Source organism: Bufo bufo, chromosome 5, assembly GCF_905171765.1.
Source record: "Bufo bufo chromosome 5, aBufBuf1.1, whole genome shotgun sequence".
Classification (NCBI taxonomy): domain Eukaryota; kingdom Metazoa; phylum Chordata; class Amphibia; order Anura; family Bufonidae; genus Bufo; species Bufo bufo.
This window is the reverse complement of record NC_053393.1, coordinates 497,736,003-497,757,195: the sequence shown is the minus strand read 5'-3', so window position 1 is coordinate 497,757,195 and position 21,193 is coordinate 497,736,003. Positions and strand designations below refer to the sequence as shown.

Genomic DNA, 21,193 nt, shown 5'->3' with positions numbered 1-21,193 from the left:
ATACCCATGCTGGGTGAGATAAATATCTTGGTCAAATGACAACTTTGTATAAAAAAATGGGAAAAGTTGTCTTTTGCCAAGATATTTCTCTCACCCAGCATGGGTATATATAAAATGACACCCCAGAACACATTCCCCACCTTCTCCTGAGTACGGAGATACCAGATGTGTGACACTTTTTTGCAGCCTAGGTGGGCAAAGGGGCCCACATTCCAAAGAGCACCTTTCGGATTTCACAGGTCATTTTTTACTGAATTTGATTTCAAACTCCTTACCACACATTTGGGCCCCTAGAATGCCAGGGCAGTATAACTACCCCACAAGTGACCCCATTTTGGAAAGAAGACACCCCAAGGTATTCCGTGAGGGGCATGGCGAGTTCCTAGAATTTTTTATTTTTTGTCACAAGTTAGTGGAAAATGATTATTTTTTTTTTTTTTTTTTTTTTTCATACAAAGTCTCATATTCCACTAACTTGTGACAAAAAATAAAAACTTCCATGAACTCACTATGCCCATCAGCGAATACCTTGGGGTCTCTTCTTTCCAAAATGGGGTCACTTGTGGGGTAGTTATACTGCCCTGGCATTCTAGGGGCCCAAATGTGTGGTAAGGAGTTTGAAATCAAATTCTGTAAAAATTGACCTGTGAAATCCGAAAGGTGCTCTTTGGCATATGGGCCCCTTTGCCCACCTAGGCTGCAAAAAAGTGTCACACATCTGGTATCTCTGTATTCAGGAGAAGTTGAGGAATGTGTTTTGGGGTGTCTTTTTACATATACCCATGCTGGGTGAGATAAATATCTTGGTCAAATGCCAACTTTGTATAAAAAAATGGGAAAAGTTGTCGTTTGCCAAGATATTTCTCTCACCCAGCATGGGTATATATAAAATGACACCCCAAAACACATTCCCCACCTTCTCCTGAGTACGGAGATACCAGATGTGTGACACTTTTTTGCAGCCTAGGTGGGCAAAGGGGCCCATATTCCAAAGAGCACCTTTCGGATTTCACTTGTCATTTTTTACAGAATTTGATTTCAAACTCCTTACCACACATTTGGGCCCCTAGAATGCCAGGGCAGTATAACTACCCCACAAGTGACCCCATTTTGGAAAGAAGAGACCCCAAGGTATTCGCTGATGGGCATAGTGAGTTCATGGAAGTTTTTATTTTTTGTCACAAGTTAGTGGAATATGAGACTTTGTATAAAAAAAAAAAAAAAAAAAAAAATCAGCATTTTCCACTAACTTGTGACAAAAAATAAAAAATTCTAGGAACTCGCCATGCCCCTCACGGAATACCTTGGGGTGTCTTCTTTCCAAAATGGGGTCACTTGTGTGGTAGTTATACTGCCCTGGCATTTTCCAGGGGCCCTAATGTGTGTTAGGTAGGTAAATGACCTGTGAAATCCTAAAGGTGCTCTTTGGAATATGGGCCCCTTTGCCCACCTAGGCTGCAAAAAAGTGTCACACATGTGGTATCGCCGTATTCAGGAGAAGTTGGGGAATGTGTTTTGGGGTGTCATTTTACATATACCCTTGCTGGGTGAGAGAAATATCTTGGCAAAAGACAACTTTTCCCATTTTTTTATACAAAGTTGGCATTTGACCAAGATATTTCTCTCACCCAGCATGGGTATATGTAAAATGACACCCCAAAACACATTCCCCAACTTCTCCTGAGTACGGCGATACCACATGTGTGACACTTTTTTGCAGCCTAGATGCGCAAAGGGGCCCACATTCATTTTATGAGGGCATTTTTAGACATTTGGATACCAGACTTCTTCTCACGCTTTGGGGCCCCTAGAATGCCAGGGCAGTATAAATACCCCACATGTGACCCCATTTTGGAAAGAAGACACCCCAAGGTATTCAATGAGGGGCATGGCGAGTTCATAGAAATTTTTTTTTTTTGGCACAAGTTAGCGGAAATTGATATTTTTTATTTTTTTCTCACAAAGTCTCCCGTTCCGCTAACTTGGGACAAAAATTTCAATCTTTCATGGACTCAATATGCCCCTCACGGAATACCTGGGGGTGTCTTCTTTCCGAAATGGGGTCACATGTGGCGTATTTATACTGCCCTGGCATTCTAGGGGCCCTAAAGCGTGAGAAGAAGTCTGGAATATACATGTCTAAAAAATTTTACGCATTTGGATTCCGTGAGGGGTATGGTGAGTTCATGTGAGATTTTATTTTTTGACACAAGTTAGTGGAATATGAGACTTTGTAAGAAAAATAAATAAAAATTCCGCTAACTTGGGCCAAAAAAATGTCTGAATGGAGCCTTACAGAGGGGTGATCAATGACAGGGGGGTGATCAATGACAGGGGGGGGTGATCAATGACAGGGGGTTGATCAATGACAGGGGGGTGATCAATGACAGGGGGGGGTGATCAATGACAGGGGGTTGATCAATGACAGGGGGGTGATCAGGGAGTCTATATGGGGTGATAACCACAGTCATTGATCATGCCCCTGTAAGGCTTCATTCAGACGTCCGTATGCGTTTTGCGGATCCGATCCATCTATCAGTGCATCCGTAAAAATCATGCGGACATCTGAATGGAGCTTTACAGGGGGGTAATCAATGACAGGGGGGTGATCAGGGAGTCTATATGGGGTGATCACCACAGTCATTGATCATGCCCCTGTAAGGCTTCATTCAGACGTCCGGATGCGTTTTGCGGATCCGATCCATCTATCAGTGGATCCGTAAAAATCATGCGGACGTCTGAATGGAGCTTTACAGGGGGGTGATCAATGACAGGGGTGTAATCAATGACAGGGGGGTGATCAGGGAGTCTATATGGGGTGATCACCACAGTCATTGATCACGCCCCTGTAAGGCTTCATTCAGACGTCCGGATGCGTTTTGCGGATCCGATCCATCTATCAGTGCATCCGTAAAAATCATGCGGACATCTGAATGGAGCTTTACAGGGGGGTGATCAATGACAGGGGGGTGATCAGGGAGTCTATATGGGGTGATCACCACAGTCATTGATCACGCCCCTGTAAGGCTTCATTCAGACGTCCGGATGCGTTTTGCGGATCCGATCCATCTATCAGTGCATCCGTAAAAATCATGCGGACATCTGAATGGAGCTTTACAGGGGGGTGATCAATGACAGGGGTGTAATCAATGACAGGGGGGTGATCAGGGAGTCTATATGGGGTGATCACCACAGTCATTGATCACGCCCCTGTAAGGCTTCATTCAGACGTCCGGATGCGTTTTGCGGATCCGATCCATCTATCAGTGCATCCGTAAAAATCATGCGGACATCTGAATGGAGCTTTACAGGGGGGTGATCAGGGAGTCTATATGGGGTGATAACCACAGTCATTGATCATGCCCCTGTAAGGCTTCATTCAGACGTCCGGATGCATTTTGCGGATCCGATCCATCTATCAGTGCATCCGTAAAAATCATGCGGACATCTGAATGGAGCTTTACAGGGGGGTAATCAATGACAGGGGGGTGATCAGGGAGTCTATATGGGGTGATCACCACAGTCATTGATCACGCCCCTGTAAGGCTTCATTCAGACGTCCGGATGCGTTTTGCGGATCCGATCCATCTATCAGTGCATCCGTAAAAATCATGCGGACATCTGAATGGAGCTTTACAGGGGGGTGATCAATGACAGGGGTGTAATCAATGACAGGGGGGTGATCAGGGAGTCTATATGGGGTGATCACCACAGTCATTGATCATGCCCCTGTAAGGCTTCATTCAGACGTCCGGATGCGTTTTGCGGATCCGATCCATCTATCAGTGCATCCGTAAAAATCATGCGGACATCTGAATGGAGCTTTACAGGGGGGTGATCAATGACAGGGGGGTGATCAGGGAGTCTATATGGGGTGATAACCACAGTCATTGATCATGCCCCTGTAAGGCTTCATTCAGACGTCCGGATGCATTTTGCGGATCCGATCCATCTATCAGTGCATGCGTAAAAATCATGCGGACATCTGAATGGAGCTTTACAGGGGGGTAATCAATGACAGGGGGGTAATCAATGACAGGGGGGTGATCAGGGAGTCTATATGGGGTGATCACCACAGTCATTGATCACGCCCCTGTAAGGCTTCATTCAGACGCCCGTATGCGTTTTGCAGATCCGATCCATCCATCAGTGGATCCGTAAAAATCATGCGGACATCTGAATGGAGCTTTACAGGGGGTTGATCAATGACAGGGGTGTAATCAATGACAGGGGGGTGATCAGGGAGTCTATATGGGGTGATCAGGGGCTAATAAGGGGTTAATAAGTGACGGGGGGGGGGGTGTAGTGTAGTGTAGTGGTGCTTGGTGGGACTTTACTGAGCTACCTGTGTCCTCTGGTGGTCGATCCAAACAAAGGGGACCACCAGAGGACCAGGTAGCAGGTATATTAGACGCTGTTATCAAAACAGCGTCTAATATACCTGTTAGGGGTTAAAAAAAACACATCTCCAGCCTGCCAGCGAACGATCGCCGCTGGCAGGCTGGAGATCAACTCTCTTACCTTCCGTTCCTGTGAGCGCGCGCGCCTGTGTGCGCGCGTTCACAGGAAATCTCGCGTCTCGCGAGAGGACGCACCGGCGCGTCCACCCAGAAGAGCAGGGCCGCCGCAAAGACGCAATCCTGCGTACGGCGGTCCTGAGGTGGTTATAGGCCACCTGTCAGCAGATTTGTACCTATGAAACCGACTGACCTGTTACATGTGCGCTTGGCAGCTGAAGGCATCTGTGTTAGTGAGAAAATTGATGAGAAAAATTAAGTTTTAATATATGCAAATGAGCCACTGGGAGCAACGGGGGTGTTGCCATTACACCTAGAGACTCTGCTCTCTCTGCAACTGCAGCAACGTATGCACTTTGATTCACAGAGCCAGGTGTGATCCCATTTACACTGCTTTGGTGCCCTCAAAGTGGAGAGGATGTGACAGTTGCAGAGAGAGCAGAGCCTCTAGATGTAGTGGTAATGCCCCCGCTGCTCCAAGAGGCTAATTTGCATATAGTAAAACATCATTTTTCTCAGCGATGTGGGCACATATGAACATGGGACCGACGCAGATGACTTCAGCTGCCAAGTGCACATATAACAGGTCAGCCAGTGTCATAGGTACAAATCTGCTGACAGATGCCCTTTTCAACATGGCGCCCGTCCGTGGGCTTTTGGGTCCGCAAGACCACACTAAAAAAAGAAAAGACATGTGCTATTCTTTGCTGCATTTTGCAGACTCATTGAGGTCAATGGGCCCGAACTGCAATGCTGGGTGCACACAATCGGTGGCAAAACGGACACGTCGTTTGAATGGACTTATACCTAGCCCTGATCTCAGCCGGGAAGTAGATCCAATTGTATTCAGGGAATGATCTGCGAGCTACACTCTAGCAAACTACTAGACAGCTTCGTGCAGTTGCTACTACTGTGCTTAGCTCACAGAGCATTGTCTAGACCAGGGATGCTCAGCCTGTGGCCCTACAGCTGTTGTAAAACTACAACCCCCACGATGCCCTTCTGTAGGATAATAGCTGTAGGCTGTCAGGAAATGATAGGAGTTGTAGTTTCGCAACATCTGGAGGGCCGCAGGTTAAGCATGCCTGGACGGACTACGATGTACATTAGAAAACTGGAGAACTTTTCATTTATACTGGATTTTAAAAGGGATATGCCATAAATGCCCACCAAGGGGCCATGCTGAGTGCAGCCAGGAATGGCGAGGTGTACGGACCTTCACAAATAACTCATCCCTACAGGGTATTAATCCTAGCTGCAGTCAAGCATGTACATTCGTTAGGCTTTAGAGGGGTTGTCTGCCTCTTTTCTCCAGAAATTACACACCAGACACTGCCCATGGACAAGGATGGTGGCATTTCTAGAAAAAACTGACATTTCTCTTCTTACTCATCTTGGACAACCCCTTTAAGAGGATACGTATAACTAACAGCAGCTGTCATGGTGCTCGAATATTCCTTCACAACTTGCCTTAAAGGGAACCCGTCATCTGGATTTGGGGTATAGAGCTCAGGACATGGGTTGCTAGATGGCCGCTAGCACATCCGCAATACCCAGTCCCCATAGCTCTGTGTGCTTTTATTGTGTAAAAAAAACCGATTTGATACATATGCAAATTAACCTGAGATGAGTCCTGTACGTGAGATGAGTCAGGGACAGGACTCATCTCAGGTTAATTTGCATATGTTTAAAATCATTTTTTTTCCCCACAATAAAAGCACACAGAGCTATGGGGACTGGGTATTGCGGATGTGCTAGCGGCCATCTAGCAACCCATGTCCTCAGCTCTATACACAAAATCCCGGTGACAGGTTCCCTTTAAGCTCCTATCCTATTAATTTTACAAAGAAATCTCCTCGTAGGCTTAAAAGTCTGACTTCTGAACTTATTACCAGCAATGCCGTATATTTTTAGCACAGGCGGCAGGGGTTAATAAGAGTCCTTGCAGTCCTTCAGCTCAGTGCATTCCGTAATGGAGTAAGTGCCCTCCGCATTTGACCTTCATTTAAGTGGCAGCCATTCATCCCCTTTCCCGGGAAAAGCTGAACGTATTGATTGGGATGACTGCAGATTTGCTACACAAAGGTTAGGAAGATGGAGACGTCACGGTGTGCTTACAAACGGGGGGAATAGGTTGTATGCACTTTTTAATGTGGGAAAAAGAAAGTCATGTCAATATATTAAAGGGGTATTCTGTCCTCCCAATAGTGATGGCCTAACCTGTGCGCAGGTTAAAACAAAAAACCACAACCTCTACAAAGAGTTGATCATCGGGGGTGGCAGACTTGGACCTCCACCAATCTGAAATTACCTCCACTGATCCCGTGGATAGGCCATGAATACTCTCAAGCCGGAATAACCCTTTAAAGGGTGTTGCTTCTTCTATTTTCCATTTCACTACCTATATGTAAAAATAATCCTGAAATCTTGCAGGAGCCCAATATCACACTGACACTTCCTGTTCTGTAGAGATCACTTCTCAGTAGTCATCACATTATTATGACAGGCAGGATTACATATAGATATATCCATGGTAATAGTCACAGCTCCCCGCCTCCTTGCATAATGACCCCTACACAAAGGTCACAGAGCATGCCCAAAATAATTTCCTTTAGAAGGCAATAAGTCATCTCAAGTCTACAGTTTCCAATGTCCATGCGCCTGCTGATTTTGTATTGTACATTTTTTAAAGCAGCACTCGAAATGAATATTTTTATAATTGCATGTAATTAAAAATTTTGTATATCCACTGAGTTATTCAATAAAATGTTTCTGTATAGCGCCACCTGCTGTTTGTTCCTTTCCTTATTTCGCCATCCACCTCACTGAGCTGGTCACACGCACTCAGTTTAAATTTTCAACTGTGAGCAGCCATTTTTTCCATTAGAAACTGTGCTGCAGCAGAAAGGACACCCCCCTGAGTCATCAGCCTGAAATAAATCTACCAGAACAATAGGAACAATGAATGGGGAGATCTCTGGACCCATGTGAGGTACAGGGCTGGTTCTAGCTGTGTTAGAAAGAGGCTGTCATGTACTATACGATGTCCGATTTTCATTTTCTACATCAATCATGGCATAACCCCCTTTAACTGTTGTTCACAGAGCAAAGGAGAAGCTCGGGCAACATGGCTGACCCGGTAATCATGGACAAAAAATGAAATAAAATAGAAAATCTTGAATCGGACAGTAAAAACAGATGCAGGGGTGGGCATTCTGCAGCACTCCAGCTGTTGTGGAACTACAACTCCCAGCATGCAAACTTGCTCATCCCTTTTTTAGAACTCTCAAATAAATGGAGCATTCTGGGAATTGTAGTTTCACAACAGCTGGAGTACCGCAGGATGCCCACCCCTGGATTAGACTATGCATCACAGTCTGGTTTTATTTACTACAAAAATTAAAATCTAGGTGCCACATTCCTTTAAAGGGCATCTGTCAGCAGATTTGTCCCTATGACACCGGCTGACCTGTTACATGTGCACTTGGCAGCTGAAGACATCTGTGTTGGTCTCATGTTCAGGTGTGTCCGCATGGCTGAGAAAAATGTATGAATATATGCAAATGAGCCTCTAGGAGCAATGGGGGCGTTGACGTTACACCTAGAGGCTCTACTCTCTCTACAACTGCTGTGCCCAATGCACTTTGATTGACAGGGCTAGGTGTGATGTTTAGACTGCCTGGTCCTGTCAATCAAAGTGCAGGGGGTGCGGCAGTTGCAGAGGGAGCAGAGTCTCTAGGTGTAATGACAACGCCCCCGTTGCTCCTAGAGGCTCATTTGCATATAATAAAACATCATTTTTCTCAGCAATGCGAGCACATATGAACATGGGACCAACACAGATGACTTCAGCTGCCAAGCGCACATGTAACAGGTCAGCCGGTGTCATAGGGACAAATCTACTGACAGATGCCATTTAAAAGAGACCAAAACAAGTAATTAAAGGGGAAATCAACCTACAACTCTTGGTCTGAACTGCTAAATTTTTATGCAAAAGTAATGAGGCTGAGTTCACACTTCAGTTATCTGGTCAGTTATTTCCATCAGTTAGGGCTCATGCACACGACCGTATGCCCTCTGAGACATGCGGTCCGTGAGCGGGCCATATGTCCTGGAGCGGCATACATTGTGCGCACAGCATCATAGGTTACTAGCCCAGTGGGGCTATTGTCCCGCACTCCCGATGTACGCCGCTCCAGGACATCTGGCTCGCTCACGGACCGTATGTCTCGGAGGGCATGAGGTTGTGTGCATGAGCCCTAACTGATGGAAATAACTGACCAGATAACTGAAGTGTGAACGCCGCCTAATTTATTGTCCACTGGACAAAAAAGCCACAACGTTATTTATGGGTTTGTCAATTACACATGAGGTTACACATTCACAGGCTCTCTCCACTGCCGCTCATCCTCAGCCAGAGCTCCATTCTGTTCAATTAGTGCAGAAAATATCTCAGACGGGGTTTTAAAAAGATATTATTAATCTCTACAAGAAGCGCAGAGCAATTAGAGATCTCCAGGACTCCACAGAACACAATGCTACTGCATTTCTGCCGTCTCCTAGGTTTCTTCTGCAGTGCGTCTACCCGTGATCCTGTTCTGATGTTGTGGGTTTTTTGTCCAGTGGACAATAAATTAGGCCGAGTTCACACTTCGGTTATTTCTGTCGGTTATTGTGAGCTAAAACCAGGTGCGGGTCAAAAACACAGAACAGGTGCAAATCAAATGATTGCATCTGATCTCTGTGTAGGCCTCACTACTGGGCTCACAATAAGGGCTCATGCACACAACCTCATGCCCTCTGAGACATGCGGTCCGTGAGCGGGCCATATGTCCTGGAGCGGCCTACATCGCGCGCACGGGAGCGCACAGCATCATAGGTTACTATGATGCTGTGCGCATTGGGCCGCCTACGGGACTATTGTCCTGCACTCATATGATATTATGAGTGCGGAACAATAGCCCCGCCGGCAGCCCGATGCGCACAGCATCATAGTAACCTGTGATGCTGTGCGCTCCCGTGTGCACCATGTATGCCGCTCCAGGACATATGGCCCGCATGTCTCAGAGGGCATACGGTCGTGTGCATGAGCCCTAACTGATGGAAATAACTGACCATATAACTGAAGTGTGAACTCGGCCTCATACTGTTGCATAAAAATTTTGCAGTTCAGACCAAGGGTTGTAGGTTGCTTTCCTCTTTAATTACTTGTTTTGGTCTCTTTTAAAGGGCATCTATCAGCAGTTTTGTCCCTATGACACTGGCTGACCTGTTACATGAGCACTTGGCAGCTGAAGGCATCTGTGTTGGTCCCATGTTCATATGTGTCCGCATTGCTGAGAAAACTGATGTTTTATTATATGCAAATGAGTCTCTAGGAGCAACGAGGGCGTTGACGTTACACCTAAAGGCTCTGCTCCATGTGCAACTGCCGCATCCTCTGCACTTTGATTGACAGGACCAGGCAGTCTAAACATCACACCTAGCCCTGTCAATTAAAGTGGAAAGTGTTCGGCAGTTGTAGAGAGCAGAGCCTCTAGGTGTAACGGCAACGCCCCCATTGCTCCTAGAGGCTCATTTGCATATATTAATACATTTTTTTCATGAACATGAGACCAACACAGATGCCTTCAGCTGCCAAGTGCACATATAACAGGTCAGCCGGTGTCATAGGGACAAATCTACTGACAGATGCCCTTTAAAGGAATGTGGCACCTAGATTTTTTATTTTTTTGTAGTAAATAAAACCAGACTGTGATGCATAGTCTAATCCAGGGGTGGGCATCCTGCGGTACTCCAGCTGTTGTGAAACTACAATTCCCAGAATGCTCCATTTATTTATGAGAGTTCTGAGAAGGGATGAGCTAGTATGCATGCTGGGAGTTGTAGTTCCACAACAGCTGGAGTGCCGCAGATTACCCACCCCTGCATCTGTTTTTACTGTCAGATTCAAGATTTTCTAATTTATTTTATTTCATTTTTTTGTCCATGATTACGGGGTCAGCCATGTTGCCCGAGCTTCTCCTTTGCTCTGTGAACAACAGTTAAAGGGGGTTATGCCATGATTGATGTATTCTATGTGATCTATTCTACATTTACAATGAAGTATACCTCGGGTTTAAATAAATATTAAGGGTTCACTGATGGAGACCCTCACTAAATGGATCCGAAAAATGTAGATGGATGCCAAAGATGTATGCTCAGCCAAGTAAATGTACCCCATCCTAGCGACTAATGTAGTCCCAACACTGGACCTCCAACTATATAAGAATCTGACATCTCAGGATAGGTGGGGCTCTGAGGACTTCTTGCAGTCCTATTAAAGGGGCTGCTTACCTGTGGGGACCTTTTCTACAGACCATCCAGCATGTCCAGGCCCGTGGTGGTAATTGTACTTACCAAAGACCCGTGGTGGTATTCATACTTACCTAATTGCCGCCACTTGGTTCCAGCTCTATCGCTGCCCCACCAGCTCTGCAGGTCCTTGGTCTCCCCGCACCAACATCCATTTTGACACAGGTCACGTGGTAGTATCTGATGTATGGGTGGCAGGTGACCACATTAAAATGGATTTTGACGTGGAGAGACCCAGAATCTGCAAAGCCAGTGGGGCAGCAAAGGAACCAGAACCTAGCTGCGGAGATCGGGAAAGTAGGATTACCACCGCAGGTTCGGCCAGACTGAGGAAGGTGGGACGGGGGGTAAAGGTTTGTAGAAAAGATCCCCTTTAAATTACCCCCAAGTTTACAAAAGTGGTGAAAAGGCATAACAATATTATTTACACTGGACTGTAAAAAGTGAGAGCTAATAGAATAGTCATCGTGGTGGCTATTACTGGGGCCCCGGGGTTGAATCTGAACAAGTATGTTCTCTCAGTGTTAGTGTAGGTTTTCTTTAAAGTGTAACGGTCATTTATTTTAATTTTTTTTGTAATGTATAGTGGCAGTGATACTGACCATTTTTGTAATATACTGTAATTACTGAAATCGTACATTTCTATTAGAAAAATAGCTCTAAAGTGACCCATTTTGAGCCTCTGTCTTCTGTTTACATAACAGCGGAGACTTGCTAACACTGACTGTTATGTAAACAGAAGAGGAGCGTTGCTAAGGTTTAAAATGGGTCACTTTAGAGCCATTTTTCTAATAGAAATTTACAATTTCAGTAATTAAAGTAGATTACAAAAATGGTCAGTATCACTGCCCCTATACATTACAAAATTAAAAAAAATAATGACAGTTCCACTTTAAAACATACTGATAGATTAATGGGCTATGAAGCAGACCCTATAATCTGGAAATTTGATTGTGAGCCCCAGGATTGACAGTATCTCTGTACAGTGCTGTGGAATATAATGACACTGTATAAACCTCAGGAAATAACTGCTATATCCTTAATCGATGTAGAAGGATCCCAACTCTCCCATGAATATGCACTTTTTGCCTGTCTAAAAGCATGTCGGTAATGGGGAAATAAGCAGCTGTCACGTCCCCTTTGGCTCTCCTTATCTTGTGGAAACAACAGGACATCCAGCCGTCCATGTGTTCCAAGTTAGCAGATGGTAGATACCATGAAAAGCAATGGGGTCTAATGTCTGTAAAGAGCTGAAATATAAACTACAGGGGTTAGTACCAAGATACAAAAGTACATGCAAAGCAGAATCTTTGCCATGAGACAGCAAAAAAGAAAAAAATATATATATTGTTCATCCTTATGTTACTTGTATTCATATTTTTTTTTTACTCACATGGTTTATGTAAAGGCTCTTCCGCTTTTCTCTCACTGTAAAAACAGAAATAAGAAATTTCGGTGAATTATCACTGAACTGCACAGTATAATAACCAAGGCTATAAACAGGCCGGGATCGCAGCCATAACCACATCTGGAGGTTCCATCCCATATCCTGTCAATATGAAGAAACCTATGGCGGACTATGACCACATTACAAGCCGATTGGGTCCATCAGCCGCTAGCGTTGTCCACCGTGCTGCAGATGTGGCGCTACGCTGTGGTTTCTATTTATGATGGAAAGTACTACACCAATGTGAACAGCTTAAAAGGTCACCGGTCAGCTCCCTACACTGCTCTCGCCGAGACAGTCCGGCTGATTTCAGCAGTCTGTCACTCCTGTGCCCCCCCTGGCACTTGATGATGAGTGACAGCTTTCTTTCCTATGCAAAAACTGTCAATCGTCATCTGGAGTAGGGAGCAGCATGCAGCACCCGACTCATCTCTCTCGCAGCACTGGTGCAAGCTGCAGGCTTTAGCAGGGCTGTACTCTAAAAGTACTGAAAGCCGCTGAACTCAGAGGGCCTTTCACTACATTATGCTGCCCTCAGTAAGAGAGCAGTGTACGGGAGCCGATTTCCCTTTTACCTGCAAGGCATTGCAGTAATTTGGTATTGTGGCTGGGCAAGTGAATCCTTGCACCCCACAAACTCATCCCAAAGACCACTTACAAAGTTACATACCATCTGTTTGGGATTTGCTGAGAAATATTGTGCTTGCCCGTGGATGATCCGAGGGGTTAAACTCCATGTTCATATCTAGGAAAAAGAAGAGAGACATGTTGGGTTATTGCATACGCTTGTGGCAGCAACAGCTGTAAACACTGTTTATCCTAGCAGACGAGCAATTTACAGGAGAACATACAATTTGCCATCCGCAGACGAAAGCCATTTATAAAAACCACAAGAAATTGTTTCTGCATAATAAAGCAATTTATGAAGTGAACATGCGAGGAAAAAATGAACAGCGAGAAGAAGAAATCGCGCCTTAGATGCTGATTACAAAGGAAAATTATCTGTTCCAAAGTGATTTTCATTTTGATTGCACAATAGAAAATTTCTTTACAGAACCCTGTAAACTTACAGGCAAACATAAACCCAGCTATTAAAGGCTATGGACACCTTTTTGAGGCAATTCGGGTTTTTATGGCCTTCTACTCATTTTGGGCTAAAAATCTATTTTTTTTCATATGGTCTTTATAAAAAATTTCTATAACTGTTTTTCCCGTGTGAATCCATCAGGAGGGAACTGCTCTGATGGCTCGATCTGCAGCCCTTACAATAAGCGCTGATTTAAACTAAATTCTGATCAAACTGATAAAAGTTTAGCTATAATGAGTGTATATGAGAGGTTAGGAAAGTACAGATAAAATACATTTTTATTAAATACAAATTGAAATTAAAAAAATTAAAAAATAAGTTGCCTTTGGCCCACTTTATCTGACTTTTATGTCCAAAAAAGTGGAACAGGTGCTTAAAATATCATATCATTCTGAACACCATATTTCTCAATGTATTTACACCAGAAAATTGGCAAAAATACATTGATAAATCTCCTGCTTCGCTTCTATTACAAAGCTGTCTGTCTGCAGCCACCACTAGGGGGAGCTCATTGAATAGGAATTAATACAGCTACCATGGAAACTGTAATAATTTCTTTCCATTGAGCTCCACCTAGTGGCAGTGGCTTTAAAATGCAATGTTGTCATGGGGTGAAAAGAAGAGTACACTACACTACTAAATCAGAATCCTAACAAAGCTAGAGCCAGCCCTGTACCTCACAGGAATCTAGAGATTCCCCCATTCATTGCTCCAATTGTTCTGGATTTATTTGATGGGGTCAGTTTAGGGGCGTGTGTCCTTTCTGCTGCCGCTGGTGGCACTTCGTCTCAGTGAGCAGGACAGAAAAATTAGAAAAAGACCAACCAGCAGGTGATGCTATGCAGATAGATTTTATTGAATAACTCAGTGGCTATAATATATATATATATATACATGCAATTCCAAAAGTATTGAGAACCAGGTGCTGGTTTGAAGAATGTGGAATATTTTTGGTGGGACAACCCCTTTAATTATCATTCTTCAATAAAGATAGTCGTGGCCAATTTTCTCTCTGCTAAGCCTGGTATCCACATGTCTCATTTAGGGTTGAGCAGGACGTCATTAGTGGTGGCTTTCAGGTATGGTGATTTATAATCTCATGAATGATTCCACTGAAAATCTTATCAAGAAAATTAAGAAAGTGCTTTTCAGCCAAGTCGAGGCGATGAGAGATTTTTTGGATACAAACCATGTTTTTTTTTTTGCTTCCAGTTGACTAGGTTTCCATTTACAGGTTACACATGATGGATTTGTGTCTTTTTTTAGGCAAGCGGTGTAATTCCATTAACATGGATGTATTTTCTCACAGGATCTGATGACCCCGGCCTTTTAACCATGCTATTCCTGCAGAATAAACATTCACAACCCCTTTCCTCTCCCGCTAAGAGAAAGAAACCTCTCTTATCGACGTTAACATGCCTGACAATTAGTGGTGACATAACTGCAAAGCTATTCTAGCACAATGCGCGATAGGAATCTAAGAAAGGCAATAAATCCCAATAATTACACACATGCCATCCAAATATTTAATCACTGCAAGAAGGAGACCTTGAAATATTTTACTTCTTTTAATCAGTGAATCTGCTCTTTGCGCTACAGGAAGCAGAGGTCTTATCGGACTCACACTGGCTCAGCAACAACATAAAAATATCAATACCTAGGAGAGTATAGTGACGCAACGGTAGGAATTTTATACACCAGACTTTAAGAAATGTGCTTGATTAAGATGCAGCAATTTTATTAACAGGCACAAGGGAAAAATCTGAAAAATGGTCTATAGTTTAAATCAAGTTTTTTATGTTAACATATTTTTAAAGAATTTTTGGAGATGTTATGTTCAATTTTCCATGTCATTATCTATATTTCAAACATATCCTAAAATCCTGCAGTTTTTGCACTGGCCACTGAGCCCAATCATAGGCACCACTTATTGGTCTGTACAGATCATTTTTAAGCAGTCATCTCATTATCACAGACATGATTACAATGATAGATTATATATCCACACATGATCCACCATTCACAATAGGTGATATCACAACTTATCTACTCCCTCCTGACTTCTCACATAACGCGCCTTAGAAAAAATCTCCCATAGAGTCCTCTCTGTAAACAGCAGCTCAGACAAGATGGCCACCCCCATTAATTATGTTCAGGAAACAGAATTAAACATCTGCAAATCAGAAAAATGGACATGTGTCACTATCTGGAGGTTCAAGCACCAGAAATCTAGTAAGAGTAAATCTGTGCCGAATGAAGATGTCCAACCCTTCAGATGCCCCAGTCTACTGAGCAGACAGTTCTTTGTGGTAGCCTCGGATCCTTCTGATCGTACTGGCACACAGAATGAAGTGAACATATATTTTTACCACACATGGAACACCATAAAGACAAAACACTAGCGTTATGGAGTCCGTTATGGCTTTCCGTTATAACAGGGTTATAACGGAACATAACCGAATCCATAGGATGGAATGCAAAATGGACACCTATAAGAGGCATTCCGTTTTGCTCCGTCCTAATAGAAGTCTATGGGAAAACATAACGGATCCGGCTGGGTCCCGTTATGCAAGATGGAAAACAAAGTCCTGTCGACAGGACTTTGGGAACCAGACGGATTAGTTTTGATTCCCATAGACTTCTATTAGGACGGAGAGCAAACGTGATGCCTCTTAAAGGCGTCCATTTTGCATTCCGACACAATGCAAGTCTATGGGCAGCAAAACGGATCCGCCCTTCCGTCTTATGGATTCCGTTATAACCCTGTTACAATGGAAAGCCATAACAGACTCCATAACGCTAGTGTGAACCCACCCTTATCTTGCAAAAAAATAAAATAAAAAAAGCAGTCATACATCTATTTGAATGGAAAAATAAAAACGTTATAGCTCTGGGAAAGCAGGGAGTTAGAAAACAAAACAAAATGAAAAATCGCTCGGTAATGAAGTGATTAAATTCCAAAATGTTCTAAGTATATAATATTCTCGTTACAGTTCACATTATGATCCAGAACTTTACCGTTTGTCTCTTTCTCCTCTGGGCAGAATCCCCCGTTTCTCAGTGAGATCAATGACAAATTACACCGATACCTAGGAGAAGCGACGCCAGTCACCGCACTTGCACAGGACACTGTTGCTAGGCAACGACCCACTACCAAGGGAAATTTTTTAATGTATTTTGAAGGATCATGTTCAAATAGAGTGCAAAGTATATGCCCTAAAACAGTGGCATGCAAAAGTTTTGGCACCCCTGGTCAAAATTACCGTTACTGTCAAGAGTTAAGCAAGTTAAAGATGAAATGATCTCCAAATGGCATAAGGTTATGAGATAACACACTTTTCAACATTTTAAGCAATATCCGTGTATTATTTTGGCTTTGTATAGTTTTAGAGTGAAAAAAGGAAAGGAGAACCTTGAAAAAGTATGGGAACCCGAGGAGATTTGAGCGTTCATAACTTTGACAGAGGTATCATTGGGAAAGGCCAGGTGATAGCTTAATTAATACCCAGACTCCTCTAACCTTGTTCCATGGGTTCTTCTAAGCAGCTATCTGTGGCTAGACCTCAGAAGAGCAGTGCATGCAAGACAGCCCAGGAAGACTGGAAGACTTTTGCAAGGAAGAATGGACGAAGATCCCTAAAAAATAGACTTGAAAGACTCTTGGCTGGCTACAAAAGCATTTACAAGCTGCCAAAAGAAGGTACTACTCAGCAGTGATGGTCAGTTCGCAGTGTTTGCCAGCGAACACATGCAGTCTGCCATCTTTAGTAAGGTAGACTCACCCGTCCGGCGATGCACAGGCAAGCCCTTACCTGTGCCGGGAGCCGGTCTGAAATCAAATGCAGTCACCGGGAGCAGGCAGTTCCAAGAACAGCCCGATGAAGGCCCCCGGCGGCTATTCTCGGAACTGCCTGCTCCCGGTGACTGCATTGGATTTCAGACAGACACCCGGCACAGGCACAGGTAAGGGCTTACCTGTGCATCGCCGGACGGGTGAGTCTACCTTACTAAAGATGGCAGCCCGCAGGTGTTCGCTGGCGAACACTGCGAACTGACCATCACTGCTACTCACTACTAACCATGCAGGGGGCCCTCTTCCTTTTTTAGACAACGAAAAAATAGATTTTGCTTGAAATACAAAGGGAATGTGTCATCTTTAACTTTATGCCTTTGGCAGATCATTTCATCTTAAACTTGCGATTTTGACCAGAGGTGCCTCAACTTTTGCATGGCACTGTATGTCCTTCATTGGGAAGGTCCTCTGACGGGAAGCTGATGGTGAAGGGTCTGTTGGCTGAGACCCTCTCATCAGCTGATAGTAGAAGAGTATCTAGTAGGCAAATGTGGAGGTCCTGAAAGGCATACGGCAATCTGGTTAACCCCTTCAAAGGGGATGTGTCACAAAAGATATTCAGCACTTTTCAAACAAGCCCCCGGATCCGAATGCTTTTGTAATTGCATGCAATTAAAAATTTTGTATAGCCGGTGAGCTATTCAATAAAAATTATCGGCATGGCGCCACATGCGGTTTGTACTTTACCTTATTTTTTGTCCGTCTCACTGAGACGGTCAAACATGCTCAGTTTAAATCTTCAACCTCCACCAGCCCTATGTTCGGTTAGAAGCTGTGTCAGTTAAGGCTAGGTCTACACAACGACATTTGTCGCGCGACATTTTGTTGCGCTAATGTCGCGCGACAATTTCTATAATGGTAGTCTATGGTGTCGCACTGCAACATGCGACTGCGAGACGCAACAGTCGCAGAAAATCCATTCGAGATGGATTTTTCTGCGACTGTTGCGTCGCAGTCGCAGCATGTCGCATGTTGCAGTGCGACACCATAGACTACCATTATAAAAATTGTCGCACGACATTGGTGCGACAAATGTTGTGCCTTGTCGCGCGACAAATGTCGTCGTGTAGACCTAGCCTAAAGGCAGAGAGCTGCAGCGGAAAGGACACGCCCATGAGCTGCTAGGCTGAAGATAATCTAGCAAAGCATTTGACTCAGTGAATGTGGAGATCTCTGGACCCATTCAAGGTAGAGGGCTGGTTCTAGCTTTGTTAGAATGGTATTGTCATGTACTATACGATGTCTGGTTTTCATTTTTTACATCAGTCATGGTATAACCCTTTAAGCAAAAATCATAAAAGTACAGCCTTGCTTCTCTTATTATATAGTTTAGATGCCCAATTTCAGTCTCTTTCTGCTCTATTTTTTATGCTGAGGCTTTAAAGTGCTGATAAACACATTCATTGGTGCAAGATAATTATGCAGCCAGCTAAAAAAAAACTAAGAAGAAAATGTGAAAAAAAAATATCCACTCAACATCTTCAGAAACACAAAAGAAATAGAACAAAATAGAAAACGTGTATTTACTAGAACCTAAAGGAAAGGCAAATACAGTAATTGCCACCTTTAGCAGAGAACAAGACTGTAGAGGAAATCAAAAAAACTAGTCCCTTTCACCGGAGGAAACGGGGCACATTTATTACAGCCGTCAGCCAGTTTTTCATCCTACAAAAGTTGAAGATTTTTGCACATGAGTTATTTTGCACAAAACTTTGGACATTTCAAGTTTTTCTACTACTCTTTTAAAGAAGCAGGTGAGAAATAACGTAAGGTGGCAACACATTCACCAGAAAGCTGGAGTATATTCTAAATGAAATCCGTGCCAGCCCATTGCACAACTTTTTTTATTTTTGCACTTTCCGGTGTTTTCTCAACATTTATTGAGCAGATCATTTCTGTAATTAGGTAGAGCACTGCCTGGCCAATATGCTGGAGAATGCGCCTACACCATCAATTTACATTCCCCCGAAGTTTGAGGTAGCCTGAAATGCACATCCGGTTTCATCAGATAGATGCTCATGCTGCTGCTCTGTCCGTCACCCATGCTTTACACTGCAGCTGTACCTGTTCAGAAGGGTTGGTATGCAGCCTCATCATAAGCCCATTCAGAAAGCAGTGAATCAATCCACTGGAGCAAGGACAAAATGAAAAATAAGATGATGATCAAATAACTGCCATAGTACCAAAATGAGCTTTAGAAAGGAGGAGGTCCTGGACATCCACATTAAAGGGACACCACCATCAATATTTTTGTCATCACATTAACAGCCTGTGTGAATATTTTATGTAATTTTTTAATTAAAAATAATGAGTGGATTTTTTTTTGTATACAATTTTTGAAGTCACTCCATGTATTCTACTTCCTGTCCTGGTTCTTTAACTTCCTCTTTGGCTTGAACTTTTACATGGCAGACAGACTCGCTCGACTGTCTCAGTCAGACCATCACTACGACCAGAGGATGATGGGGGATGAGTGACTAAATTACAGCCTCACACATTACGCTGATAAGTGCAATGCTCTTCTTTGAGCTTCTTTATCTAGAAAAATGGAGCTGTCATAATGTTATCCTAATTCTACCATAATACTAACATCTTCTCCTCGGAGCAACAGTAAATTAACAATTGGCAACCTGTTGATCTAGGAGTTTTCTCTCTCTGTGTTGACTGCTATGGAAGGACAATATTTTCTATTTAATTTTCAATAATATAGTACTGCTGAAATGAAAATGAAAAAACAGCCAAAAACATTAAATGGTTATTTAAATTTTTTTTTTTTTTTATGTTAGAGACAGAAAAACATTTTTGATCTGAAATGGCCTGAGTGCTGAGACCCCCACCGAAAATTCAGCGACCCTTTAAAAATTGTTTGCTGTGAATATTGAATTAAAATAGTAGCTCTTTCCTAAGGTAGAGTCCCTTAAAAGGGTAAGACACGTCCTAAACATTCCTCGGTGTGACTAATGCCATATTATCTGTGTGGTCTCACTCCAAGAAACGAATCCCATTTTACAGGACGATTTTAGGGGGAGATAAGTCGTTATAAACATTGTCACAGAGAATTTACTGCTCTGCAAACATTTACATTGGAAAGTCCAAACTGGGTTTAGGATAAAAGTTTTGCAAATGCCAACAAGTCCTACAATAGGACAGGTGATAAATCTGCTATTAGTGTTAAAGACCCTTTACCTAGACCAACACCGCAGGCAATTATCAGGAATAAACAGTTCATTTCTGATAACTGCCTGTTAGGCCTGTATTACACCAACAGATTTCATGACCCATTTCTGTCCAATCAGACCAATAGTTGGTGTGTATAACAAAAGATCTGTGTGTGTAATTGGCCATCTGACCAATGATTGGTCAGAAATCTGTTGCTGTAATTTCAGGAGGTGAGAGCTGCATTTACATGCAGCACCCATCTCTGCTGTATGGGGATGAGCGATCGCTGGTCACCATACACATGGATTGTTTCTGGGCAGCTGATCGCTGTTTGCACAGGGCAATCTGCTGCCCACGGGGGTGTCGCTCATTCATCGGGTGCTCAGCGGCACCTTTCCACAGGGTAATTAGCAGGAAGGTGCTGTCTTATTCCTTCCTGATAATGCCCTGCTCATTGGCAGATGCGAAGCGGCCTTTACTGTCATGTATTAGTAACGAGAATGAATGGTTAGATACATTGCGAGCAGTTTTCACACCACATTGTTTTCTCCGATTAACGTTTTAATGACTGCTGATAAAATCAATGACTTAAAAGGGTTGTCTCACCTCAGACATTGGGGGCAGATCGCTATCTTTACAACGGAGCTCTAATAGTGAAGGAGGGTGCGCCTTGCATTCACGTCCGCCCTCCATACATACTGATGGGAGCGCTGAAAATAGTCAAGCGCTGAGTCGGCAATTTCCATCAGCCCAAAAGAAGTGAATAGAGCGGTGGC

General features: G+C 43.6%; 1 protein-coding gene across 1 annotated transcript in view; it reads right to left on the bottom strand.

Annotated features, from left to right (window-relative positions):
- Positions 1–21,193, bottom strand: part of CCNY (cyclin Y) — a 149,108-nt gene that overhangs the window by 27,213 nt on the left and 100,702 nt on the right. Inside the window, exons 2-3 of the mRNA XM_040434296.1 lie at positions 12,989–13,063; positions 12,265–12,299 (exon numbers count right to left, since the gene is read on the bottom strand). Of these exons, the coding sequence (XP_040290230.1) occupies positions 12,265–12,299; positions 12,989–13,063 (110 nt within the window). The remainder of the gene's footprint in view (positions 1–12,264; positions 12,300–12,988; positions 13,064–21,193) is intronic.